Genomic DNA, 27,171 nt, shown 5'->3' with positions numbered 1-27,171 from the left:
GTTTAAACCTTTTCTTGAGTTCTTATAACAGTGGTCTTATACAATGATGGATATAATTTTAAAAATAACAATACAAGGCACAGACTGAAAATTTTGAAAATTATGTTCTTCGATTCATTCGAAGAATCTCTCTAGCAACTGTTTTCAGTGCCATTAGAAAGCTAGCATCCTATGACAAACACCTCTTTTTTTTTTTAACCCCAAATAGTATTTTACAGCCGTGGCTCTGAACGCTTATTTCCAGAACTATTAAATGAAAATTTAATTTTCTTTGTGCTTTCTCTCCCTCTTCAGGGAGATTCAGTAAATTGATACAATGGGAGGCCTAAGGACAAAGATAAGGAATTAGCTGGAGTGGAGAAGTGACTGCCAGAGAGTTGGATGGAGCCAGGTAACTTTCTAGGAAGAACTTAGCAGAAATGAAAAAAACAAAAAACCAGTTGTGTTGAGTTGATTCTGACTCATGTGATCTCTTGTGTGCTCAGTACAGCTGTGCTCCATAAGGTTTTCAAGTCATACTATGGCCAAATTCCCCCAGTCCTTTGTGAGAGGGGGACAATAGTTTGCATTAAGTCCCCCTAGTGCAGTTTTATTGTATGCCAATTAATCCTTTATAAAGCTGTTTTTTTTTACAACTTTGTCCCCCCTCTCGCCCCATCTTTATTTTGCTCTATATACCTTCTACATCATTTAAGTCTCTTGTAAGGTAGATTTTATGCATTCTTCAGTAATAATAAATAAATAAATAAAAACCCAAACCCGTTGCTGTCCAGTCGATTTCCAACTCACAGCGACCCTATATGACACAGTAGAACTGCCCCATAGGGTATCCAAGGACCATTTGGTTAGCAGCCTAGCTCTTAACCACTGGGCCATCAGGGCTCCAAATAAATAAGCATGAGAACTTCCCCCCACCAAAAATCTCACCCCTAATAGTTCCAGGCCCCCATTCATTATACCCTACTGAGCCCTGTCTCCCTCCCAAGTCCCTCTGCCCACTGAGAAGGTCTTAAGTAGCACAGAAGGGAAGAAAATGATGTAAAGTGGCCAAGGGAGATGGGGCCCATTACAATCAGAGAATTTGGAGTCTGATTCTTCTCATTTTGCCATGCGTCTAGGGAAATATTAAAGGCCTCTAAGAGCTGACTTCAGCGAGTGCTCTGGAGGAGGCTAACACTAGTCTTTGTCCAGCCAGCAAGAGAAGTCAGCATATTAAAGTGAGAGGAAAACCAGACTTTAGGCCAGAATATTTAAGTTCTGGTCTTGGCTCTGCCCAGAGCCATGCGAATGTGAGAAACTCACTGAAAGTCTCCCAGAGCTCAGTTTCTCTTTCCGAAACATGTACGGATTGGAGAAAATGAATCGTAAGCTCCCTCTCAGGACTAAAATTCTATGTCTAGTCTTGGGGATCCCATGTATACCGCATACACAAATCACAGCAGAAATTTTATTAGAAATGTCAAATACATTCACGGGATCTCTCTCTGTTCACCCTCAAATCTCTGCCTGCTCCTCAACTCACTGATGACCAGCAGTCAGAAGACTCCCAGTCAAAAGGGGGTGCCCTGAGACCCAGGACCAGAGTGGACAAGTGGTTGCAGCAGCAACAGCAGCAGTAGCTCTAACCCCCAAACTGATATAGGAAGGCTGGTGGCCCCACTTTCAAGCTTTCGGGGTTGAGTGAGAGACTGGTGTGGACACACTTCCTTCACCTCCATGACTCCAACAGAAAAGACCCCAGACATCAGCTTGCAACCAGTTATGGCTGTACAGCCTTTGACCTCCACAAGTGTGTTGATGTCTCCTATGAAACAAGGAAGAGGGTGGGGGCAGACAGAGAGATGTTTCAGGAAATCAGAGAGGAATACAGTCCTCCCTCCCCACTGGAACCCTGAGTATCAGAACCTCCTAGGACACAGTCAGATGTCTGGTTTTCCAGCCTCTGAAACTATCAGATGTTCACTTTACCTCCAGTGATATAAAGTTTTCCTTGATAGCATCGAGTTGTACCACTGGGACAGGGAAGAGAGGGGGCACTGAAACAGGTCCCCAAAGCCACACAGGTGGGGCAAGAGAGGCTTGTTGACACACTGGGAGCTGGAAGGGAAAAAGAGAGACAGTCAAAGACATGTCCTGCCTCTTGAGATGTCTCTCCTTGCTGCCTTCTCTTCCCCAAGTCTTTGCTGCTGACACTACTCTGATCAAGGCCCATTACTGCAACTTCTCCGCCCTTCTCCAGCTGATTTTCTTGCTTTAAGAACCCCATCCAACACGGCTTCCAAACTGTGCTTAGCTAAGGAGATTCAGAGATGAAAAGATACAACTCCTGCCATGTAGGATCCCTGTCTAGAAGGAGAGACGTGTAAATTATTACAGTACAATTCAGTAGGTACTGTGTTAGAAGTACAACAGCAGAGGAATGGAGGAGTAACTAACTGTAACTAGAAGAATTTGGTTAAGTATTTTCACAGAGTTGATACTTGAGCTGAGAAGGAGGAAGAGTAGTTGGAAGGAGGCAAAGGAAATAACAAGGGCAAAGGCCTGGAGGTGGGAACAAGCTTGGTGGATTTGGTGAATGGTGAGAAGTTGCAGGGTTGATATTCAGTTGGCAGGCACAGGTATGGCTGAACTGGATTTTATGGCCAGCATCCATTCTGACTGGCCAGTACCATCTCCATTGGTAAGTATTTTGAATATCAGCCCCAGCTAGAACACAATGAATGAGAGAGAAGACCAGGAAGCAAGGGAAATGAAACTGAAAAGCTAGGCAGGGCACAGATTACTACAGGCCTTAGGCCAAATTGGGGAGTTTGGCTGGTGTTATATAGTAATGGGGAACCAGTAATTGTTAGAGAGACCTTGCCACCACCCTGCTCAGAAACCTACACTGCATCTTATTGCCTACTAAATACAAAACCCAATTTATACCCTAGCTACCACTGATGTCATCTGCTCTGTGCAGTGTTTAGACCCCAACTGTTTAGACAGCAATTCAAAAAAGAAAGACAAGCAACTGGACTGTGAGATCCTTTTGTGTACAGCTCACTTGGGCCTAAGCCAAGAAAGAACACAAAGAAGGACGATATACAATCTTTTCAGTTTCTTCTGGAGTTTCTCTTAACATCCATCTCCCTCCTTCCAGGGTACCTGGGCTCAGGTGTGGCATCCAAATCGAAGACATGCTATCTTTGTTGTTGCAAAGGGGCTCCTCACAGTAGTTACTGAAGGAGACTGACATCAAGCCAGGGGCTGGGGTGTGTTGGATAAGAGTCATCTCTGGCATCCCTGCAGGGATGCAGCCCTTAGTAGCCACAAAGGCATACTCAGCTCCTGCTAGGAGACAGGAGGGAGGGAGAGTGGATGGTGGGCTTAATGTTTGCGCCGGTGAAGGAGGAAAAGCCTTTGACATGGACATAATTACCCTTCCTCCCACCCCACTCAACTGCCCTTTGTCACTATACCTGCTGTAATCATCAGAATACTTTCCTGGCAAAATGTCCCATTGTCACAAGTCTCAACTTTCTCTGAGGTCCAGTTAAATGTATTGAGTGGATCCGCTTCTATACTCACGTATATACCTTTGTGACAACGCACATGTTGGGCCACTGGGAAGAAAACAAGATAAAGATTAGCGCTTGCCCTTCTCTGTGGGGCCAAAGTCATTCCCTTTTCACCAGAGGTGTATCTAAGGTATGGCAGGTATGGCACATGCCCTGGGTGCCACTTGAAGGGGGGCACCACTGAGCAGTTTCTATTAACTCAATAAAGCCCAATGTCCTTCCTCAAGCACGGTAGACAGAGACGTAGCGGGGGGAGAGGGGTGGGGGAAGTGAGGGGGGCATTTGTCTCTGGGAGCAAGTCCAAGGGGGCACCAGATGAAGTGTGGAATGACATTCTGAGGTGCCACAATATGAAAGGCAACTGACTGAGGAAGACAGACAAGAATGGGGAGGGTGTTTCTGCTGACATGTTGCCGCTGTCAGCATCTATTCACTTTGAAATTGGGGTGGAGGGTACAACTTAGGGATTAACCCTGAGCACTCGTTACCCTCTGCTTTTCTCTGTAAACCCCCTCTGTGACCCAGTTGCCTTCCTCCCACCTTTCCCATACATACAAGACAGCGAAGCAGTTCCTAAGAGAAAGAGGAACAGCAAACCGTGGATATGACAGGTTCCCATGACTTCTTTCAGAGAGGCTGGGAGAAGCTGATTAGCATCTGTGATTTGATGGAGAAGAAGAAACTTTTAAACCAGATAGAATGATATTAAATCTCTGCTCTGGCCAAGTACTGACTTTAGGGTAGAGTTTATGGTCTTTGAAGTCCCTGGGTAGAAATGGTTACTGTGCTCGGCTGCTAATCAAAAGGCTGATGATTGAGTCCGCCCAGAGACACTTTGGAGGAAAGGCCTGGCGATCTATTTCCAAAAAATCAGCCATTGAAAGCGTTATGGAGCACAGTTCTACCCTGAAGCACATGGAAGCGCCATAAGTCAGAGTCAATTCAATGGCAAGTGGTTTGGTTTTAGTTTTATTGTATATAAGACTGTGACCTCTCAGGTAAGTGTATTCCTAACTATCTTGTGACTTTGAGCAAATTAACAAATTTATTGTATCTCAGTTTCCATATTGTAATTCTCAGACCCAGGAGCCTGGGCACCCAGCCACCTATTCCATCAGGACCAAGGAGTTCCTCAACTCACTACCCTCCAACCTCAGGATCCAGGAGTCTGGGCCCAAGGTCCCTTCTCCCTGAGACTCAGGAGTCCAGGTTCAAGCCTATTCTCCCTCAAGACCTTGGTATCTCAGATCACAGTTCCTACCTCCATCGGAACCCAGCATTCTGAGACCCCAGCCCTGTCCTACCTAGGGATCCGGGGATTTGTGTCTCAGCCACCTTTTCCCCTTTTTCTAAAAGACGCATGATTCTGGGCCCTCAGCCCTTTCCTCCCTCAGACCCAGGAGTCCGGGCTCCCAGCTCCCTCCTCCCTCAGACCCAAGAGTCCCGGCCCCCAGCCCCCTCCTCCCTCAGACCCAGGAGTCCCAGCCCGCAGGCCTCTCCTCCCTCAGACCCAGGAGTCCCAGCCCGCAGGCCTCTCCTCCCTCAGACCCAGGAGTCTGAGTTTTGTCCCCTGGGGCTCTTTCTCTTTAAGAGACCAACATTCCTTCAGGCTTCTGACCTGACTAGCAGAATCTCACGGTCCTGAAGGTGCAGCCACGGGCGCCCTCTCGCGTAACCCTGTCCTCTCTTAAAATCTCGCAGAGGCACGAAAGGCGGGGCCAGACTCGGCTTCACAGGTCCCTCGAAGCCCCATTGGTCGACGTGAAGGCATCGAATGAGTTCATTGGATGAGCCTGGAATGCCAGACCCCATTGGCCCAGAGAAGTCTACTCCTGGCAACATCGAGAAGCACGCATGCGCGAAACGGGGACTTGCCGGATTGGGAAGCTGGCCGCAGAGTGCGTTTCTCTTTGCAGCCCCGGGCATGCAATGCAGAGCAGGCAGCGCACCCCAGATGACCTGGCTTCACCTTTTTCTTTCTTTGGACTATGGGGGTTTCCGCTTTTTCAGCTACATAAGGAGGTCAAACCTCTAGCGCTCACCCGTTAAACTTACCTTCCTACCCAAATAGTGTCTTGTGTTCTCAGGCTGGCACCTGCCCCAGCACCCACCCAGTGGCTTCAGCTGTTGGGAGCCAACATGGCCTCCTTAGTCTTCACTTGTAGTGGCCCCTTCCTCAGCCCAGGCCTCATCCTCTGGTCATGTCATTGCACCAGCCTCTTCCATGGTCTCCTGGAAGGCTGAAAATATGGATGTTCACTTCAGCTCACTTCCAGCACCCCGGATGTATTTATGAGCAGTAATACAGGTTGCCATTACATCTAAACAGCATGTCTGTGTCAGTACCATAGACAAGACGTGTCGTTCAGATTTGTTGTTCATGGCTAAAAGTTACATGTAACCTTTCCAGTTGTCCTTTCAGAATCGGTATTCTTTCTGTGAGTTAAGCAACAAAAGAATATTATTCCTTTTAAGAAGCGACAATACAAATATTTTATTGTTATTCTTTTCATTTGACAGTTGTAATAGAAGCAAAAGTTTTCAAATAACTAAAAATGAATGCTATTTAATTTAATACATTTTAGATTACCTAAGATATTATATTCTAAACTGGCTTTACAGGGTATAAATTGACAACAAGTATCTTATAATGGGAACCTGGGTGGCACAAGAGGTTTGTGGTTGGCTGCTAACTGAAAGGTTGGCTGTCTGAACCCACCCAGCAGCTCCGGGGAAGAAAGGCCTAGTGAACTGCCTCTGTGAAGTCTACAGCGCAGAAAACCCTGTGGAGCAGTTCTGCTCTGTAACACATGAATATGCCATGAATTAAGGGCTGACTCAATGGCAGCTAACGACTACAACAACATCTTATAATAGAGTCATCTATATTATTTCAAATAGTGTTCGACAGTTGAATTTTTTTTGTTTTTTTATTTCTCTTGCACATTTATTTTTAATAGAGAAAACGCCATGAGGAGAAGGGTGACAGTAACAGCTCTTAACTTTATGTAAAAATATATTATGAACTTTCAAATGGCTAAAAAACTAGGGACAATTAATACAAATACTAAGAGATAGCAACTTAGGTAGATTACTTTTGGAAGAATATTATGTTCTTTTAAGAGGTCTGCAACAATATTTTTAAAAACCAAATAATCTGAGATAAAGAGGTCTCTGTTATGCTGGTAGTGTCAGCGGTAGCGAGTCTGGCTGGCAAGATTCCAGAAACTTTGGCAGTTCTCAGAATAATTGAAGGGACTGTCTTGATTGGTGCAGTTTAACAAGGAGCAGACTAATGGGGCAGGCAGTCTTTAAAGTTGATTATGATTTTGATTAGAGGGTCAGTGAGAAAGAGGAAGACCCTCCACGAGATAATTGGCACAGTGGCTGCAACAATGGACTCAAACAGACAATGATTGTGAGGATGGTGCAGGACCGGGCAGTGTTTCATTCTGTTGTACAGAGGGTCGCTGTGAATCAGAACCGACTCGACAGCACCTAACAACCACAACATGACTTTGATCCCACCTCCAGGAGCAAAATTAGAGAAAAGATGGGAAATTCACCTCAAATACTGGGTGCCTGATGTCTGGCCCCCCATTCCCTTCATGGCTCAGGAACTTATGGGTCCCTATCTCCAGAATCCTCCTTCTTCAGACCCAGAAGTCCTGGCTCCCAGACCCTTTGTCCCTTAGGATCCAGGAGTCTGAGCCACCTCTCCTTCTTTTCAGGACTCAGGCCTCCAGCACTCACCTCCCTCAATCTGTGTGTATCCACTATAACATCATGTGATTTTTCTGGATACTGACTAACTAGAGGGGCTGGGCAGGGTCCTGGTTCTTAACCATAATTGCCAATGCAGGACTAGTGGGTTGGAGGGAATTGGTGGGCAGAGAGGGTGGCTGGGAGCTGCTTTGAGGCTCCAATCTCTTGTCTCTGGTCCCTCCTCTCTCCCCATCTCTTTGGCTAGCACTTGCCCTGCCCCTTTATGTCCTGGCCCCACAGTTGGCTTCTGGCATCTTCGAGAGAAGGCATCATAATTGAATCTTGGCCTGCTAGAGAAGTTTGCATTGTAGATGAAGTACTGAGGGCTGAATAGCACTCTAGGAGCATCTGAGTGCCATTTGATCATTTCTTCTGTCTTGTCTTCATTTCCGAGGCAGCCTTTACTTCCAAAGGAGGTTGACAGTTGCTGGGAGGGAGTTAAGATTTGAGACTGAAGGGTATCTTAGTTACCTATTGCTACTGTAACATGAATACCACAAATAGGTGGCTTTAAATAATAGAAATTTATTCTCTCATGGTTCTGGAGGCTAGAACTCCCAATCAGGGTCTCAGCCATGTTGATTCCTTCCTTTTCAGTAGCCCCGGGTATTCCTTTGTTCCTTGGCTTACAGATGATCCTTACATGGCCTCTGTCTTCCCCTGTTTGTGCTTGTGTGTTTTTGTGTCTATGCTGCTCTTTATATAACTCAGAAGTGATCAGGTTTTGGATCCACCCTACGCTGATATGACGTTGGTGGATTGGTTATATTACATTAGAATGCATTATAGAAGGTGACTACATTAGACTAAATTAGCTTACATTCACAGGTGTAGAGGTTAGGATTCCAGCACAATTTTTTGGGGAACACAATTCAATCCATAACAAAGGGATATCCCTGGAGTGAGTCAGGGGCCAGAAGGCTAGACTTGTTGTTAGGTGCTGCTGGGTCGATTCTGACTCATAGCAACCCTATGTACAACAGAATGAAACACTGTCATCCTTACGATTGTTATTATGCTTGAGTCTATTGTTGCAGCCACTGTGTCAATCCATCTCGTTGAGGGTCTTCCTCGTTTTTGTTGACCCTCCACCTGACCAAGCATGATGTCCTTCTCCAGGGACTGGTCCCTCTTGATAACATCTCCAAAGTATGTGAGATGAAGTCTTGCCGTCCTTGCTTCTAATGAGCATTCTGGTTGTACTTCTTCTAAGACAGACTTGTTAGTTCTTCTGGCAGTTCGTGGTATATTCAATGTTCGTTGTCAACACCATAATTCAAAGGCATCAATTCTTCTTTGGTCTTCCTTATTCATTGTCCAGCTGTCACATGCATATAAGGTGATTGAAAATATCATGGCTTAGGTTAGGCGCATCTTAGTCCTTAAAGTGACATCTTTGCTTTTTAACACTTTAAAGAGGTCTTTTGCAGCAGATTTACCCAATGCAATGCATCATTTGATTTCTTGCCTGCTGCTTCCATGAGGGTTGATCCTGGATCCGAGTAAAATAAAATCCGTGACAACTTCAAAGGCTGGACTAAGGGATTCCAAATGGGTCAGAAATCAATGAGCCAAATTCAGGATTCCCTGTTAACCCGTGGTATATGTAGTATAGCTGTTGAAGCTCAGACTCTCTAGCCAGACTGCCCAACTTCAAATCCCGGCTCCACTACTTGTGGAGGAGAAATTACACAACCTTTCTGTGACCTGGTTTGCTCATCTGACAAATGTGGTAGTCTTCGTGTGGCTCTCAGAGCATGATACCCATTGCCATCGAGTGGATTCTGACTCATAGCAATCCTATAGGGCAAGGTAGAACTCTCACATAGGGTTTCCAAGGAGCAGCTGGTGGATTTGAACTGCTAACCTTTTGTTTAGCAGCTGAGCTCTCAATCACTGTGCCACCGGGGAGTTAACATATCTTGAGGAAATGAAAATTGGCCCTGTTGGCAACCAGATCATGGTGCTGCCAATGGCACATAAACAATATTCTGTAAAGGACACAGATATTCATAAAAAGACATAGAGAAGGCCACCTCACAACCACAACAATGGCTGTCATCCACCTTGCATGAAGAGTCTTTCAATGCTCCCTCACCGATGTCAATTCTAAATAGATAGATAGATGCTACTGAATTGACTCTGACTCATGGCAACCCTATATACAACAGAATGAAATGCTGCCATATCCTGTGTTATCCTTATAATTGTTGGCATGTTAGAGTCCATTGTTACAGTTATTATACCAATCCATCTCACTGAGGGTCTCCTTCACCCTCTCTGGTCCTCGACTTCACCAATCATGATGTCCTTCTCTAGTGATTAATCCCCCCTGATGATGTGTCCAAAGCAAGTGAGTTAAACAATGTTCTGTTGTGATCCATTAGGTTTTCACTGACTAATTTTCAGGAGTAAATCACCAGGCCTTTCTTCCTAGTCTGTAGTCTGGAAGCTCCACCGAAACCTATCCACCATGGGTGATCCTCCTGGTATTGGAAATATTGGTGGCATAGCTTCCAGCATCATAGCAAGCCACCACAGTAAGACAAACTGGGTAAGTAGACTTGGGTAAATAAGTGGTGGTATATTCATAAATGGAATGTTATGCAGCAATTAAAAAATAACAATACTGCTACATACAGCAACATGGTTTAATCGCATGACTTAATGTTGAGTGAAAAAAGCCAGACATAAAAGAGTATATAATTGTATGACTCCTTTTGTGCAAATATCAGGAACAGGCAAATCTAATCTATGGTGATGAAAATCAGAAAGTAGTTACCTCTGGGATGGTATTGACTGGCGTGGCGGGGGGCACGAGGAAACTTTCTGGAATGATGGGATGTTCTATATTTTGATCTAGGTGGTTACATGGATGTATACATATATAAAATTTCAATGAGCAGTACATTTCAGTTTTGTGCTGTAAGTTATACTGCAATAAAAAAGTCAAAAAAATTTAAGTAGAACCCAGAACTAAAGCCATTCCCAAAGACCACTCTTCAGACAAAGATTAGAATGGACTATAAAACATAAAATAATACTCATGAAGAGTGTGCTTCTTAGTTCAAGAAGATACACGAGACCAAATGGGTGGCTCCTGTCCAGAGGCAGGATGAGTAGGCAGGAAAGGACAGAAGCTGGTTGGATGGACACGAGAAACTCGGGATGGAAAGCGGGAGTGTGCTGTCACATTGAAGGGAATGCAACTAGTGTCACAAGACAATATGTGTATAAAATTTTGTATGAGAGATTAACTTGAGCTGTAAACTTTAACCTAAAGTACAATAAAAAAAATTTAAGTAGAAAGAAAAGAATAAATGACTAGTATGTCAGTACTTTCGAGATATAAGGAACACGAGAATGCAGGACTGGCCTGATGGAGTGAGGGAGAACTGGGCCCCGGTGCTCAGATTCCTTCTCTCACAACAAGGTGGCTCTTTCTACCCTTCAGGTTTCCTGGGCCCAGTTCTCTGGGAATAAAAAGCCACAGATGTCATTGCCCTTTGGGAAAGGGATAGTGGTGTTGGTTGCATAACGTGGTGAATGTAATATAATGTCACTGAATTGTATACGTAAAAATTGACTGAAATGGCAAATGTTTTGGACTACTTGTATATATTTTACCACAATAAAATAATAATTAAAAAAAAAATCACTGGACAAGGGTTGTGTGCTTGGAAAATGGAGAGCCTGGGCCTGGGGTGGGAGAGCAGTGTAATGATGCCGGTCTCAATTCAGAGTAGTGTCGCCCTTTAAGGTCAAGGGCTCCATTCCCAGCACCACCACTTCCTACCTGTGTGACCTTGGGCAAGTTCCTTAACCTCTCTGTGCCTTAGTTTCTTCATCTGTACAGTGGCGATAATAATAGTACATATCTTGTAGCGTTGTTGTTGTTAGTGTGAATTCATCCTCATGAAACTCTTAGAATCTCACCTGGCGTAGAATAAGAGCTCAGAGTCATTAGTATCTGAATTAATATTCGGAAAGGAAATCTCAGTAACCAATAGGGGAAGACCTGCCATCCCACTTCCTCAGGGGCCAAATGGGTACAGGTAGTCTGGCTGAGCCGGAGGGACAAGTTCCTGTTCTGGTTTCTGTGTTCTTGTCCAGAACCTGACGGCCCACTCACACCCACCAGAGCCAGTGCCGGTCCTGGTCTGTGGCCCAGAGGTTTTCCCAAGTCTTTCTGCAGATACTAAAGCTATGTGCTTCAATGTGGTGGGCCAGATAATGGGCCCCCAAATATGTCCAAGTCCTAAACCTTGGAACCTGTGACTATTTTACCTTACATGGCAAAAGGAACTTTACAGACATGATAAAGTTAAGGATTTTGAGACGGAGAGATTATCCTGGGTTGTCTGGGTGGGCTCAATGTGATCGTAAGGGTCCTTATAAGAGGAAGCAGGAGAGCCAGAGTCAGGGAAGACGCAGCAATGGAAGCAGAAGTCAGAGTGATGCAGCCAGGAGCGGAGGAACGCAGGCAGCCTCTAGCAGCTGAAAAAGGCAAGAAACAGATTCTCCCCTGGAGCCTCAAGAAGGAAGCTGAACATGTCCATACGCTATGACCCCACACCTCCACTCCTATCGACCCAACAAAAATGCAAACATGCATCCACCAAAGGGCCAGTACCAGAATGTTCCCAGCAGCACTATTTGTAATTGTCCCAAATTGGAAACACCCCAATGTCTATCAATGGTAGACTAGATAAATAAATGATCGTATGTCCAGATTCCAGAATACTACACAGCAATGAGAATGAATAAACTGCAATTACACACAGCAGCATGGACAAATCTCACAGACATAAAGTTGAGTAAAAGAAGCCAGACACACATGGAGCATGATTCCATTTATATGAACACAGGCAGAACTAATCTGTGCCATTGGCAGTCTCCCCCTTGCGGACAGAGTGAGTGGAGGGAGCACAGGGGAGACTCTGGTGGGCTGCAGGTCATGCTCCCAGTGTGAATCTGGGTGCTGGTTTCACAGGTGTATTCAGTTTGTGAAAATTCATCCAGCTGTACACTTAGAATATGTGCCCTTTTCTAGACATACATTATACTTCCATAAGAAGATTTTTTAAAATTCATTAAGTACAAAAATATAGGCAGTGAAAAGCTGCCCTTTCTCCTTGTAGGAATGCCCTTTCCAAGAGGCAATCGAAGCTACTAATGGCTTGTGGAATCCAGAAGAAATCATCTGTGCCTGTACAAGTACTGGTAGTCCCCGATTTACAATGGGGTTCCATTTCAACGACTCTATAGTCAGTTGGTTCTGACCTAAGTTGAATGCTTCTTTTTTTTTTTTTAGTTTTCATAGCCTGCTGTACATCGGTGTTTTGAACAGTAAATCATAACATTGAACATCTGCCAGTGAACACCTGAGCATGATACGCCCTGCCACACTATATGTAGTACCTATTGCTAATAATAAGGTGTAAAAAATAAAAGACGATCGCAGGTGCTGTTTGTTTGACTGTGTTCAATTGGATATAGTTTTCAAGCAATACAACACAGCTAAAACAGAATAGGAGGAGGGAGAAAGAAGAAAAAAATATCATGAGGAAAAGTGGGGGCTAGTAATGGTGGGATTCAATTATGCGGCAATGGTGATAATTGAGCTTATACAGCCTGTTCCAATCCCCCCTTTTTTGGAAGTTTCTCAATCTTGGGAAACAGGGCATCACTTCTTTCCTGGCTACTTCCTGCTGGTTAGGGGCATCACTGGGGTGAGAAACCCTCTCTGCCTTCTCATCTCACCTCCGCACAGAAGCTGCCCATTTAGTCTCATGTATCTACTTGAGGTAAGAAGCACACTCTTCACGAGTATCATTTTATGTCCCATAGTCCGGTCTAATCTTTGTCTGAAGAGTTGGCCTCGCAAATGGTTAGTTCTGAGTTGACAGAGAGTCTGGGGCCGTGCTTTCTGGGGTTCCTCCAGTCTCAGTCAGACCATTAAGTCTGGTCTTTTTACTGCAATTTGAGTTCTGCACCCCACTTTTGTCCTGCTCCATCAGGGACTCTGTTGTGTTCCCTGTCAGGCTGGTCATTGGTGGTAGCCAGGCACCATCTAGTTCTTCTGGTCTCAGGCTGATGCAGTCTCTGGTTTATGTGGCCCTTTCTGTCTCTTGGCCTAATACTTTCCTTCTGTCTTTGGTGTTCTTTATTCTCCTTTACTCCAGGTGGATTGGGACAAATTTAGGTATCTTAGATGGTTGCTCACTAGCTTTTAAGACCCCAGAAGCCACTCAACAAAGTAGGATGCAAAACATTTTCTTAATAAACTTTGTTATGCCAATTGACCTAGATGTCCTCTGAAAGCATGGTCCCCAGACTCCTGCCCCTGCTACTGTGTCCCTCGAAGTGTTTGGTTGTATTCAGGAACCTTTTTAGCTTTGGTTTAGACCAGTTGTGCTGACTTCCTCTGTAGTGTGTGCTGTCCTATCCTTCAACTAAAATAATTATTGTCTAGTATCTAGTTAATGAATAACCCTCTCCTTCCCTCCCCGCCCTTGTAACCATCAAAGAGTGTTTTCTTCTGTGTTTAAACCTTTTCTTGAGTTCTTATAATAGTGGTCTTGTACAATATTTGTCCTTTTGCAACTAACTTCACTCCGCGTAATGCCTTCTAGATTCCTCCATGTTATGTTCCACAGATTCATAGCTGTTCTTTATCATTGTGTAGTATTCCATTGTGTGAACATAGCATAATTTGTTTATCCATTCGTCTGTTGATGGGCACCTAGTTTGTTTTCATTTTTTTGCTATTGTGAACATTGCTGCAATGAACATGGGTGTGCATATATCTATTTGCGGGATGGCTCTTATTTCTCTAGAATATATTCCAAGGAGTGTGGCTGCTGGATCATATGGTACTTCTATTTCTAGCTTTTTAAGGAAACACCAAATCGATTTCCAAAGTGGTTGTACCATTTTACATTCCCACCAACAGTGTATAAGTGTTCCGGTCTCTCCACAACCTCTCCAGCAGTTATTATTTTGTGTTTTTTGGATTACTGCTAACCTTGTTGGGGTGAGATGGCATCTCACTCTAGTTTTGATTTGCATTTCTCTAATGGCTAATGATCATGAGCATTTATTCATGTGTCTGTTAGTCACCTGAATGTCTTCTTTGGTGAAATGCCTGTTCATATCCTTTGCCCATGTTTTAATTGGGTTATTTGTCTTTTTGTTGTTGAGGTTTTGCAGTATCTTGAAGATTTTAGAGATTAGACACTGATCGGATTTGTCATAGACAAATTTTTTTCCCCATCCTGTAGGTTGTCTTTTGACTCTTGGTGAAGTCTTTTGATGAGCATAAGTGTTATCTAGTTTCTTTTCTGGTGTTTGTGCATTGTTACTTATGGTTCGTATTGTGTTTATGCCATGTATTAGCGCTCCTAGCTTTGTCCCTACTTTTTCTTCCATAATCTTTACAGTTTTCAATTTTATATTTAGGTCTTTGATCCATTTTGCGTTAGTTTTTGTGTATGGTGTGAGGTACTGGTCTTGTTTCAGTTTTTTGCAGATGGATATCCAGTTATACCAGCACCATTTGTTAAAGAGACTGTCTTTTCCCCAATTAATGGACTTTGGCCCTTTGTCAAATGTCAGCTGCTCATAGGTGGATGAATTTATGTCTTGATTCTCAATTCTGTTCAATCGGTCTATGTATCTGTTGTTGTACCAGTACCAGGCTGTTTAGACTACCGTGGAGGTATAATAGATTCTAAAATCAGGTAGTGTGAGGCCTCCCACTTTGTTCTTCTTCAGTAATGCTTTACTTATCCAGGGCTTCTTCCCTTTCCGTATGAAGTTGGTAATTTGTTTCTCCATCTTAAAAAATGCCATTGAAGTTTGGATCGGGATTGCATTGTATCTGTAGATCGCTTTGGGTAGAATTGACATTTTGACAATGTTGAATCTACCTATCCATGAGCAAGGTATGTTTTTCCACTTATGCAGGTCTCTTTTGGTTTCTTGTAGTTTTCATTGTATTGGTCTTTTACGTCTCTGGTTAGATTGATTCCTAAGTATTTTATCTTCTTGGGGGCTATTGTAAATGGTACTGATTTGGTGATTTCCTCTTGGACGTTCTCTTTATTGGTGTAGAGGAATCCAACTGATTTTTGTGTGTTTATCTTGTATCCTGATACTTTCTTGAAATCTTCTATTAGTTCTGGTAGTTTTCTTGTGTATTCTTTGGGGTTTTCTGTGTATAAGTTCATATCATCTGCAAATAGAGATAATTTTACTACGAATTTGGAAGCCCTTTATTTTTTTTCCAGCCTAATTACTCTGGCTAGCACCTCCAGCACAATGTTGAATAAGAGTGGTGATAAATGGCTTCCTTGTCTAGTTCCCTTTCTCAAAGTAAATGGTTTCAAACTCTCTCCATTTAGGATGATGTTGGCTGTTAGCTTTTTATAAATGCCTTTAATTATGTTGAGGATTTTCGCTTCTATTCCTATTTTGTGCTTTTACTCTTGAGTGATGCACCCAGGCGGCCACTCCTGTCAATTTTAGAGACTCGTGGGTGGTCAGAAGAACTTGGAAAGGTCCTTCCCACCTAGGAGCCAATTGATCCTCCAGGTATTGGTTTCTCTAGGTTTTCAACAGGACCCGATCTCCAGATTGAAAACTATGAAGTTGAGTGTCAGAAGGAAAAGAAAAATATGAAGAAGCATATTGATTAACAGTGTTTATAATGGTTCCCAGGGAATGGACCTAGTCTCTTTTCTCCACCTAGGTCATTACCGAGGTGGAGAAAGTCAACTTTTTCAGGAATGGCCTCCCATATATCAATTCATAAGGGCTTAATTAAGCCCGCTTGGAGGGGCTACCCGGTTTCTGAGCAAGGCAATAGGCAGAACTTGTATCCAAGTGGAGTTTGTTTCCTGGCAAAGTTTCGCCAAGGTCTTCTTCAAGGTATGATTCATTTTCTCAGTTTTTCCAGTTGATTGTGGTTTCCAAGCTGAGTGTAACTTCCAATTTATATCTACAGCCTTACTGACTTCTTGTGTAATTGTTGCAATAAAAGCTCCCCCATTATCACTTTGGACTGAGATTGGTAGACTGAAATGAGGTATGATTTCCTCGAGCAGTGCCTTGGTTACTTCCTGGGCTTGTTCGGTTCAACAAGGGGAAGGCTCTACCCACCCTGAGTAGGTGTCCAAGAAGACCAACAGTTATCTGAAGTTCCAGGATGCCCAGGCATTACCGTGAAATCCACTTGCCAGACTTCTCCCATGTTTGTCCCTCAGTGTTGGATTCCCAATTCGGTTGGGTGGGGCATAGTCTTTGGATTGTGTCTTGTACATAGGTAACACCTCTTTGTAACATCCAGGATGTTTCTTAAAAGATTTGGCCCAGTGATCACCTGTTGGATCCACTCAAGACTGGCAACTCTTCTATAGTGAGTCCCTTCATGTAGAGTTGCTACTATACTTTATACTTGAGCTTCCAGTAACAACAATTTCCCTTCATAGTTCAACAACCATCTAGAATGAGAAGTGAGATGATATCCCCATTCTTTGCCCTCTCCAGGTCCTGAGTGGTGTAGATGGGAGTGGGAAGGTTTGCAGGGTCCAGATGGGGGATTAAGGCCATCTCTGTTCCCATCCCATCTTCTCGCATTGCAGCCCTCTTTGCCTCTGCATCCACCTTCCAGTGTCCTGTTGCCTCCAGAGAGTGTCACCTTTGGTGTCTGGACAATATACCACCACTACCTGAAGAGGGTCATTAACTGCCTTCAGAAGTTCCAAGATTTCTGGTACGTGTTCTATTTCTTTGTTGGCAGATGTCAGAAGTCCTCTCTCTTTCCACAAGGAGCCATGTGAGTAAAGGACCAGATGGGCATATTTACTATCAGTATACACAGTTATGCGTCTCCCTGCCCCTAGTGGCAGGGCCTGTCTGAGCCGAAGTCCCAACAGGAAGTGGAGCTGCCTCTATAATTTCAGTTCATGTTACCACTGCATATCCTGCCCTGCAGCGTCCCTCATACAAGAAACTACTGGCATCTGTATACATTTCTATCTCTGGGTCAGTCAAAGGGACATCTGAAAGATCTGGTCTACTAGAATAAATTTCTTCAATTATTTCTGGGCAGTCATGTACAGGAGCGTCATCTGAAATAGGTAGCAGTGTGGCAGGTTTGAAGGAAGAGACAGCCTTTAAGACTATGTTTGGGTTATCTAACAAGATTGCCTGATATTTTCCCATTTGTTGTTTTGGTCGGAGTCTTCTTTAGTCTCATTTGTATTCAAAATATCATCCACATATTGCAAGACAAGACCTCTTTCTAGCCTCAATGCCCTCAAGTCTTTGGCTAGAAGTTCCCCCCAAATGGTGGGGGAGTTCTTAAATCTCTGGACCTGAACCTGCCATGTGAGATGTCTCTTAGTCTCAGTCTTAATATCAGTCCATTCAAAGGCAAACAGAAGCTGAGACTCAAGGTGTAAAGGAATGCAAAAGAAAGCATCTTTTAAATCCAGCACTGAAAACCAAGCACACTCACCGGGTATAGTAACCAAGAGAGTATATGGGTTGGGCACAAGCGGACGGCTATCCTCTACTATTCGGTTGATTTTCCTTAAGTCTTGAACAAACCGGTACTCCTTTGTTCCTGCAGAATAGGGATGTTGTATGGGGCCTGGTGAAATTTTAAAGTCCAATTTCTATGCATCGACGCACTAGTGGTGCAATCTCTTCCAAAGCCTCTTTGCAGAGGGGACATTGTCTCTGATTTATGACAGGTGCTCTAGGTTTTAAGATTGTTTTAACCGGGGTGGCTGATTTAGCTCTCCCAGGACTCTCTGATGTCCAGACCTCTGGATTTACCGCTTGTTGCGTATGAAAAGGAATGCCACTAGGTGTCGCTGTTTCCTCTTGCAACAGTGCCACCTGCAGAGCCCATGCCCTTTCAGGCCGGATTTGTATTAACATTGGGGCAGTTTAAAAGAGATTTGGGCCCCAAGTTTCAAGAAGCGGTCCCCCCCTAAAAGAGAAGCCAGACATTCAGGCATACAGAGGAACTCATAACCATTTTTTCCCAATTTCACAATTTACCGTCTGGAGAAAAGGGCAGGTGGACAGCTTCCCTGAGACCCTTATCTATCCTGTGTCTAAAATAAAACCAATGGGACTTCCTCCCACCCTTAGGGTCACCTGAGGCTCATGGTGGGAGATAGCCAGCGAGGTCTCCAGCCCTGGTCCCTGTCATTCTGAATTGTCTCCATACGAGGGCCCCTCCTGATGGACTTGGAGGGTGGTGGGTAGAGGTCGTTTTTCTCTGGCCTTGGGGAATTCCCATTTCCAGTGTCCGTGTTTTTTACAATACGTGCACTGTTCTGGACCCAAAGGTGGTCTTGTCCTACATCCTGGATCTATCCTCTTCCTGGCTCCTGGCCTTTCCTCTTGGCTTGAAGGGGCTATGGCAGAGGCCAGCAAAGCCACATTTTGTTTCATTTTTTGTTTTTCTTTTTGCTCATCACTTGGTCTCTATTATTAAAGACCTTAAAGGCGATTTCCAGCAGTTGTCTTATAGGCATTCCCAGGCCACCGTCTAACTTCTGCAACTTTTTCCAAATATCAGGGACACTCTGGGAGACCATGGTCATATTCAAGAGCTGGGAGTTATTAGGGTCTTCAGGATTTATATCAGTGTATTGATGGAACACGTCTGTCACTCTTTCTAAGAAGGTGGAGGGGTTCTCTATCTCTCCCTGAATAACTTCCCTAATCTTCTGTAGACTCTTAGGTTTGGGAGTCTTGTTCCACAAGCCAGCAGGTAAGCAATCCCTATACAATTGTAGTCTATTTTTCCCATTCTCCCAGTTCAGATCCTACCCTGGGTCTCTCTAGTGATGGCCTCTTCCCCTGGAGGCCAGTTTGAGGGATCTTGGTTGTGGAGCTTGTCAGCCTCTTTACAAGCCTGTTCTAATACCATATGATGCTCCTCTGAAGTTAGCAGTATGGTCAAGAGAGGCTGGATGTCTGCCCATGTAGGGTAATGGGTGGAGAAAATGAAAAGAACAATTCTGGGTCACTCCAATAAGGAAGATTGTGATGCTTCCAGTTACACAAGTCAGAGGTAGAGAAAGGAGTGTGCCCTAACATCATTCCTTCTCCAGCTGGAACTTCTCTTAGAGGAAATTGCCTTGCCAGAGCCCTGGCAGCGCCCTCACCAAAAACAGTACCCTGATGGGTGTGGGAAGAGGAGATCATACTTGAAGCAGTTGAATTCTCACTTTCCAGCTTTATCTCTCTGCCAGCCTCCTCCACTCCCTCTGTACTAGAATCAGGCTGCATCTCTCTCCTTCCTGACCTCTCGGCTGTGACTGTGCCTTCCCCATATGGGGGAGGGAGGCCAAAGCAAGTACCCGGACTAATACTTCCAAAGGGGAGTGCTTTGTTGAGGATTCACAGAGCACCTTTGCCTTTGGTTTTCCCTGAAAAAGAACTTGGTTAAAAGGGTTTATAGTCTGGTAAAGGGACATGAAAGCTTGGACATAGGGGATCTTGTCCCATTTCTTTTCTCTCCTACAAAGCAAATCAAGCTGCAGAATTGTATTGTAAGCCATAGACCCATGTTCTGGCCAATTTTCCTCGTCTCCTAATTGATACTGGGGCCAAACATTATTGCATAAAAATATCAATTTTTTCTTGGTCATAGGTTCATAACTGTACCTTTTCCAGTTTGCTAGAATACAACCCAAGGGGGATTCAGCAGGGATAGATGAGGTCCCCCCCCCACCCACAGCAGGTGCTTTCTCCTTGGTGGATATTAATAGGCAAACTCCTTTCTTCTGAGCACAATGATGATTTATTATATGATCTACCTGAAAATCCACCTCCTTTCTAATTATGCTCAATTTGGTCAAAATTCCTCAAATTCTTATTCTGGGCCCCCAACCTCCCTAGAGGCATCCGTCTAGAATGACTTGAGCATGACAAACTTCTGACCGAAGAAACCAGTCATCCCACCTAAAAAAAAGAGACCAGAAATATCCACGAATCTGATGACTGATATGTCCACGAAGATGGTGTGAGCTCTCTGAGGCTTCACAAGGACAGACACACATACACACAAACAGTAAGCAAACACAAACCGTAGTGGATTTTTCAATGCCACACTCAGACAGCCCTACACTCAAAGCAGTTCTGGTGGCTTCAACCTTTCAGACAACCCTCTCGGATGACAGAGGTGATCTTAGCGACTCCATTCATACACCTTATCCTGAAACCTGAAATCTGAAACCAAGACTCCAGAGCCACCACAAGTCCCTTTACACCATCTTATTCAAGGGTTCAATCATCTGAGAAGCCACTCACCTCAAAAACCAAGGGCTCAGGTCCTGCTCCAGAAACCTTGGGCCTGTCCTTTCAGCCCTGGCCCTGAGTGAAACAGGGAGAGGAGCTGGAGACTCACCTCTTTGGGATCCCTCCTATGCCAGTCTTGCTTCCTTTTCATCCACCTCTTTCTGGTGTGGATGCGGACTGGTGGTGCCATGGCTGGCCCCGGTCCTGCCGACAGTCTCCCCAGAGGCAAATGAAACCTCTTGCAGCTGCTTGTTGGGAAAGTGGTCAATCAGTCCCGTGCCCCACCCTGGGGCCACATCGTATCAAGCAGCTGGACACCCCACATTGGGTGTCAAATTTGTTACCGCAAAACATGGATCTGAGCTGCCTGCCTCCAAAGCCAATACTGAGACAAGGGTGAGGTGAGCAGCAAGAGGGTTTTATTGTATATCAATATACAGGAGATAGAGGTGAATAAGCTCCTCCAAAAGACCTGTCTCCTGGAACTGGAGACTGGCTGAAGGTTTTATATGGACAGGATTATTGTTTCTCTTCTTGGTAGTCATGACTGGCAAGTCTCAGATGTGTTAACCTCTTACTGGCAATCCTTGAGGGTTATTGGGTGCTGTTAGTCAAGACTGTCACATCGCCAGTGAGTTAATTCTTTTACTGGCAGTCCTTGAGGGTTATCAATTTGTTTTGCCACCCTCCAAGGAGAAAGTTTAGTCAATCTTACTGGAATAGGAGGAGAGAGAAAGAAGAAAAAATATGAGGAAAAGTGGGGGCTAGTAATGGTGGGAATCATTATACAGCAATGGTGGTAATTGATTTTATGCAACCTATTCCAAACCCACCAGCCACTCCACAGAAGAATGATGTGGCAGTCTGCTTTCATAAAGATGAAAGCCTTGGAAAACCTATGAGGCAGTTCTACTCTGTCTTATAGGGTCCTATGAGTCAGAATCAACTCCATGGCAATGGGTTTTGTTTCTGGATCCACTCCCAAAAGGTTCATGGGTGACAAAAATGTTTAAGCACTCAACTACTAACAAAAAGATTGGAGGTTGAACCCACCCAGAGGAGCTCTGGAAGAAAGGCCTGGTGACCTCCTTCTGAAGGTTCACAGCCTTTGAAAACCGGATACAGCACAGTTCTCTGCCACACGTGAGGCTGCCATGAGTGGGAAATAGACTGGACAGCAACTAACAACCACAAGTATACTCGCTTGCTCGTGGATTGCTTTCTCCCCCCTTTGAGAGTAGACTGGGAAACTGCCAAGGGGAGACTTCAGTCTTGCTGTGCACAGCCCTCCCCCTCCCCTCGCCATGCTCACCCACAGCTCTTCCAGCAGGGCCATGGCCTTATGTTCACTCCTGGGCTGATGGCCTCGCACCCAGGCCTGGGCACCAGAGGGCAGGGCACACAAGAACAACTCCAGCACCAGCAGCTCTAGCATCTGCTCCTTGGTGTGCACCTTGGGATGCAGCCAGGAGCAGCACAGGGTGCGCAGCAAGCCAAGTGCCTCCCCCCGGCCAGATGCATTGACAAGGTGGAAGTGGTCAAAGCAGCACAAAGGGGAGTTCAGTGCTAGGCCCTCAGCGTTGGCCAATTCCTCCTGCTTCACCGACAGGGAGTCAGGACCCGCTGTCCGGATGGGATCTCCATGGAGGCTGGTGTATTGGCCCATGAGCCCAAGCAAGCTGGAACACGGATAGGGGTTGGACAGTGGCACCTATGAGGGGAAAGGTCAGTGTGGTCCTTCTAGAAACAACCACTGCTGCTTACTGTGGAAGAGAGAGGGGGGTGGTGGTTAAGGGTCAGGATCTGGAGCCAGACTAAAAACATCTGGCAGGGCTAATTTACTGATGTTAAAATTCTCACATATTCACTCACAGATGTTCAATGTTATGATTTAATCTTCAAAACACCACTGTATAGCAGGCTGTGGCAATAATGAAAACTGAAAAGAAGAAGAGATACATATTAGACTTAGGTCAGAACCAGCTTAGGACAGAGACATTAGAATGGAACACTATTGTAAGTTGGGGGTTACCTGTATTGTGTGTGTGCATGTAAAAAAAAATTGCCATCAAGTTGATTCCGACTCTTAGCAACTCTCATGGATTGAATTGTGTCCCCCCAAAATATCTGTCAACTTGACTAGCTCATGATTCTAAGTATTATATGATTGTCTACCATTTTCTAATCTGAAGTGATTTCCCTAGTGTTGTACATCCTATCACCATGATGTAATAAGATGGATTAGTAACAATTATATTGATGAGGTCTACAAGATTAGATAGTGTCTTAAGCCAATCTCTTTTGAGATATAAAAGACAGAAGCAAGCAGAGAGACATGGGGACCTCATACCACCAAGAAAGCAGTGCCAGGAGCAGAGCACGTCCTCTGGACTTGAGGTTCTTACGCTGAGATGCTCCCAGACCAAGGGAAGACTGATGCATCACAAGGATCTTCCTCCAGAATTGACAGAGAGAGAAAGCCTTCCCCTGGAGCCAGCACCTGAATTTGGACTTCTAGCCTACTGGACTGTGAGCGAATAAACTTCTCTTTGTTAAAGCCATCCACTTGTGGTATTTCTGTTACAGCAGCACTGGATGACTAAGACAGTGACCCTATAGGACAGAGTAGAACTGCCCCATAGAGTTTCCAAGGAGTGCCTGGTGGATTAGAACTGCCGACTTTTTGGTTAGCAGTCTTAGCTCTTAACCACTACACACACCAGGGTTTCCATATCTATCTATCTATCTATCATCTATCTATCTATCTATCTATCTATCTATCTATCTATCTATCTATCTATCATCTATCTATCTATCTATCTATCTATCTATCATCTATCTAATCTATCTACCATCTGTCTTATCTATCTATCATTAATCTATTCTATCATCTATCTAATCTAATCTATCTATCTATCTATCTATCTAACCTATCTAATCTGTCTGTCTGTCTGTCTGCCTGCCTGTCTACCTGCCTGTGTATCTACCTATCTAAACCAAAAACCAAACTCATTGTTGTCAAGTGGATTCTGACTCATAGCGATCCTATAGATAGGTAATTAGATAGATGATAGTGTGTACGTATATACATAGTGTACATACATACACAACCGTACCAAAACCTGTTACCTTCAAGTCAATTCTAACTCAGAGCGACATACATAGTGTATAGAAATATATATATTGTATAAAACCAAACCAAATCCATTGCTGTCAAGTCAATTCCAACTCATAATGTCCCTATAGGACAGAATAGAACTGTCCCATAGGGTTTCCAAGGCTGTAAATCTTTATGGAAGCAGACTACCACATCTTTCTCCTGAGAAGCGGCTGGTGGATTTGAACCACTGACTTTTCAGTTAGCAGCTGAGAGATTTAACCACTGTGCCACTCCATTACCCATTGCCTTTCAGGTAAGTCCAACTCATAGCGACCCTATGGGACAGAGTAGAACTTCCTCTTAGGGTTTCCAAGGAGTGCCTGGTGGATTTGAACTGCCGACTTTTTGGTTAATAGCCATAACTCTGAACCACTTCGCCACCAGAGCTCCATATATATATATATGCCAAGAGGATGCAAACAGTTTTTGCCCAACTATTAGCCTATATGTTGGTGATTCAAACCCATCCAGTGGCACCTCAGAAGAAAGGCCTGGTGGTCTGCTTCTGTAGACATCACAGACAAGAAAACCCCATGGGGTTGCCGTGAGTCACAGTCAAATAGACAGCAATAAGTTTGATTTTCTTTTGGGGGGAGAGGATATATATGTATATACATATATTCTCTTACTTGTTTGGATTATGCTAAAGGAAAGGCTTGGAAGGCTCACTCACTTTCCAGATTAGGACGGGTTTAGATGTGCAGGTGAGGCATAAACTTGGACAGCAAACTGATCAGTATAAACATGGGAAAGAATGTGAAATGTGGGGCAGGAGGGGACCAGGGACAGAGCAGAGAGTGACTACGGGCGGGGTGGGGGGCACTGCGTGAATAGAGGGAGGGGGAAGAACTGAGAGTTCTGATGGGCAGAGCAGCCTAGAAGGGGCTTTGGGAGAAGAACAATTACTGTAAGAGTTTATTTTCTTCCACGGTGCCCTGCCATCTCTTGCATGTGTCATCTTATGGTGTCTTTAACAAAGGCCACACAGTTCACTGAGGGTTTTTTATTTCCTAAACTGGATTCCCCAGGAGATAATGAGGGGAGACTGAGTTCTGTGATGGGGCTGATAGGAGGCACAGATAGATTTTGCAGGGAAGTATAAATTGTGTAAAATGGGGTCCTGAGAGTGTCAAACCCTGGGAATTAGAAGAAAATCCTGAGAAAACTTCAAACTTCCAAGGCCTTGGAAAAATTATGGGGGTCAAAACCAAGTTTTCTAAAGAGATGAAGATAGACATAGCTGATGTTTGGTTATGAGTAGAATAATATACCTGGAATAACTAGTTATTCCAAAGGATATTTAAGATGGGATGAGATGATGGAGGTGGAAATAGAGAGGCCCAGAGAAGAGTGGAGGATCAAGGTGGGCCAGGATGGGTGGTAGTATAGGTTGGATTAGAAGATTCATCTCCTTTTTGCTTTTTTTTTTTTTTTTTTTTAAATCCAGACAGACTCATGTCCCTCACATCTCAGACTTCAGTATTTCCTGTTCCTTCATGGGAGCCCCTATCGATCTCCAGGATCCTGGACAAGAAAGAGCCTCTCCGAACGCTTCTGTGGTCTCTTTGGAGATACTTACTAGAAACTTGTAATTGGTTTTGGTAATTAGCAACTGGGGCAACATTTTCCAGAGATGTCAGCTCCCCAAGCTGCACTGTCAATGCCACTGAAGGTGAAATGATAATTTCAGTTCTATGGGGAGGAGAGGACACAGAATCAAATACCAGAACCTCAGCGTCTGGCTGCCTCCCTCAGACACTTGCCCTGGATATCATGACCGTCACACTGAGCCCACATTCTTGGCAGCAGGAAAGAGTTGGGTGAGTGTCTTTTATTTCTGTCTGAGAGGCAGAGTCTGTAAGGGAAAGAGGTGTATCAGGGTCTGAGTAAAAGGTCATATTGCAAAAAGGGGATCTTCTGGGTTTGAAAATGGTCCAGTGTCACAGAGGAAGCAGGACTGAGTCCTGATCTTGATCTGAATGCGAACTGAGAAATGGGGCCACGGACCCTACCCAAATCCCTGATGGCACCTAGTGTCATCCTGAAGAATAGTGTTTTTTTGGTGTTTAATTGTAGTGATCATGAAACCAGATTTTGAAAATGCTCAAAGGCTGCAGTTCTGAATCAACTTGCTGTTCAGCCTACTGTACAGGAAACATAAGCATTGTCAGGATTACTAAAGATGTGCCTGTAATACCTCCATATTTGTAATACAGAGCAGGACGATTCTACATGAGTCATCAAATCCTGTGCAGAAATAGTGTATCTCAATGGTTGTTGGTAGAATCGAAATGTTTTCTGTAATTCTGTTCTTTGAAGCGTTAATACCAATTGCTGTTGAGTGGATTGAGACTCATAGCTACCCTTTAGGACAGAGTAGAATACCCCATAGGGTTGCCTAGGAGTGGCTGGTGGAATTAAAGTACTGACCTTTTGGTTAGCAGCCAAGCTCTTAACCACTTCGCCACAAGGGCTCCATGGTGCGTTAATGGGAGACAGTCACTGTGTCTCTCCTGGAAACATCCATGGTCTGTTGATTATGGGGAGAGTATTTTCCCTCTAGAAGTTAAGGAAGCAGCATTTAAGGAAAAGATAACCTGATAGTAATGGGTTCCACACAGTAGCTGTCCAGCTCAAATGTATCTTGTACTATTATATCTGGTTGAAAAGTATTCTAATATCAAACAAAAAATCAACCATTTCTAACATTCACAGAATGGTATGCCTTACGGATTTCCTTTTCCACATATATCTTATGTCAATAACCTTCACAGATCTCATCTCACTGCTAATACTTTTACTTATATATTCATTAACTGACGAGTATATGAAATGAAAATAGCAATTTAGTTTCTACTGTCCTCTATTTTACCACTTATTAGTGTTTCATGTCTCATAGTTTAAGGCATGATAGGAGGTTGTTCACTAATTTCTGTGATAGGTGCCGTTGTATTTTGCTCCTGGCGTAGAAACAAATGCAACATTTTGTTGTCATCCAACCTGCTCACGAGGTGGGTTCCTCGAGTATTCTACTATAGTCAGTGAATTTATATTTCTTGAAAATCTTTATAGCTTTATTCATAACTGATATTGGCTTATTGAATAAATTTTTACACGACAATGGAAACTCGTTACAACCAACATTATAAAATATCACCAGTGTAAATTACAATGACAAAGTGCCAAGGCAAACTAAATACAGAGGTGGATTACTGGAAGAACACAGCTAACTAGCTTGATGGGGTGTGAGGAATCATTTTTTATGGCCTTTCTCACCATGCTCTTGCAACTGCAGCAGTGATTGCATATGACTATGCAATTAGGTGATTTTGTCCCACCAAAGGATTGGAGAGCCTGTTT

The 27,171-nt window shown here is 44.1% G+C and overlaps 1 protein-coding gene across 1 annotated transcript; it reads right to left on the bottom strand.

Annotated features, from left to right (window-relative positions):
* Window positions 1-1,520: 1,520 nt before the first annotated feature.
* TEX101 (testis expressed 101) lies at window positions 1,521-22,317 on the bottom strand. The gene is made up of 6 exons (XM_023742763.1): window positions 21,964-22,317; window positions 20,019-20,031; window positions 3,462-3,605; window positions 3,148-3,330; window positions 1,969-2,097; window positions 1,521-1,804 (listed from the first exon to the last, which is right to left on the bottom strand). The coding sequence occupies exons 1-6, from the start codon at window positions 22,315-22,317 to the stop codon at window positions 1,551-1,553; spliced, it is 1,077 nt and encodes a 358-aa protein (XP_023598531.1). The 3' UTR covers window positions 1,521-1,550.
* Window positions 22,318-27,171: the final 4,854 nt, after the last annotated feature.

This window comes from Trichechus manatus, unplaced genomic scaffold (assembly GCF_000243295.1).
Source record: "Trichechus manatus latirostris isolate Lorelei unplaced genomic scaffold, TriManLat1.0 scaffold00216, whole genome shotgun sequence".
NCBI classification, from domain to species: Eukaryota; Metazoa; Chordata; class Mammalia; order Sirenia; family Trichechidae; genus Trichechus; species Trichechus manatus.
Note: the sequence above shows the minus strand (reverse complement) of the source record. Positions and strands in the feature narration are given on the sequence as shown.

Bases quoted from the DNA above. Each gene is read 5' to 3' on its own strand.
- TEX101 (XM_023742763.1), bottom strand. From the start codon at position 22,317: ATGGGCCAATACACCAGCCTCCATGGAGATCCCATCCGGACAGCGGGT. The intron at 3,331-3,461 runs GTATAGTGACAA...GTCTCCTAGCAG, and splicing joins TATTCTGATGATTACAGCAG to GAGCTGAGTATGCCTTTGTG. The intron at 1,805-1,968 runs GTAAAGTGAACA...CTTGTTTCATAG, and splicing joins AAAACTTTATATCACTGGAG to GAGACATCAACACACTTGTG.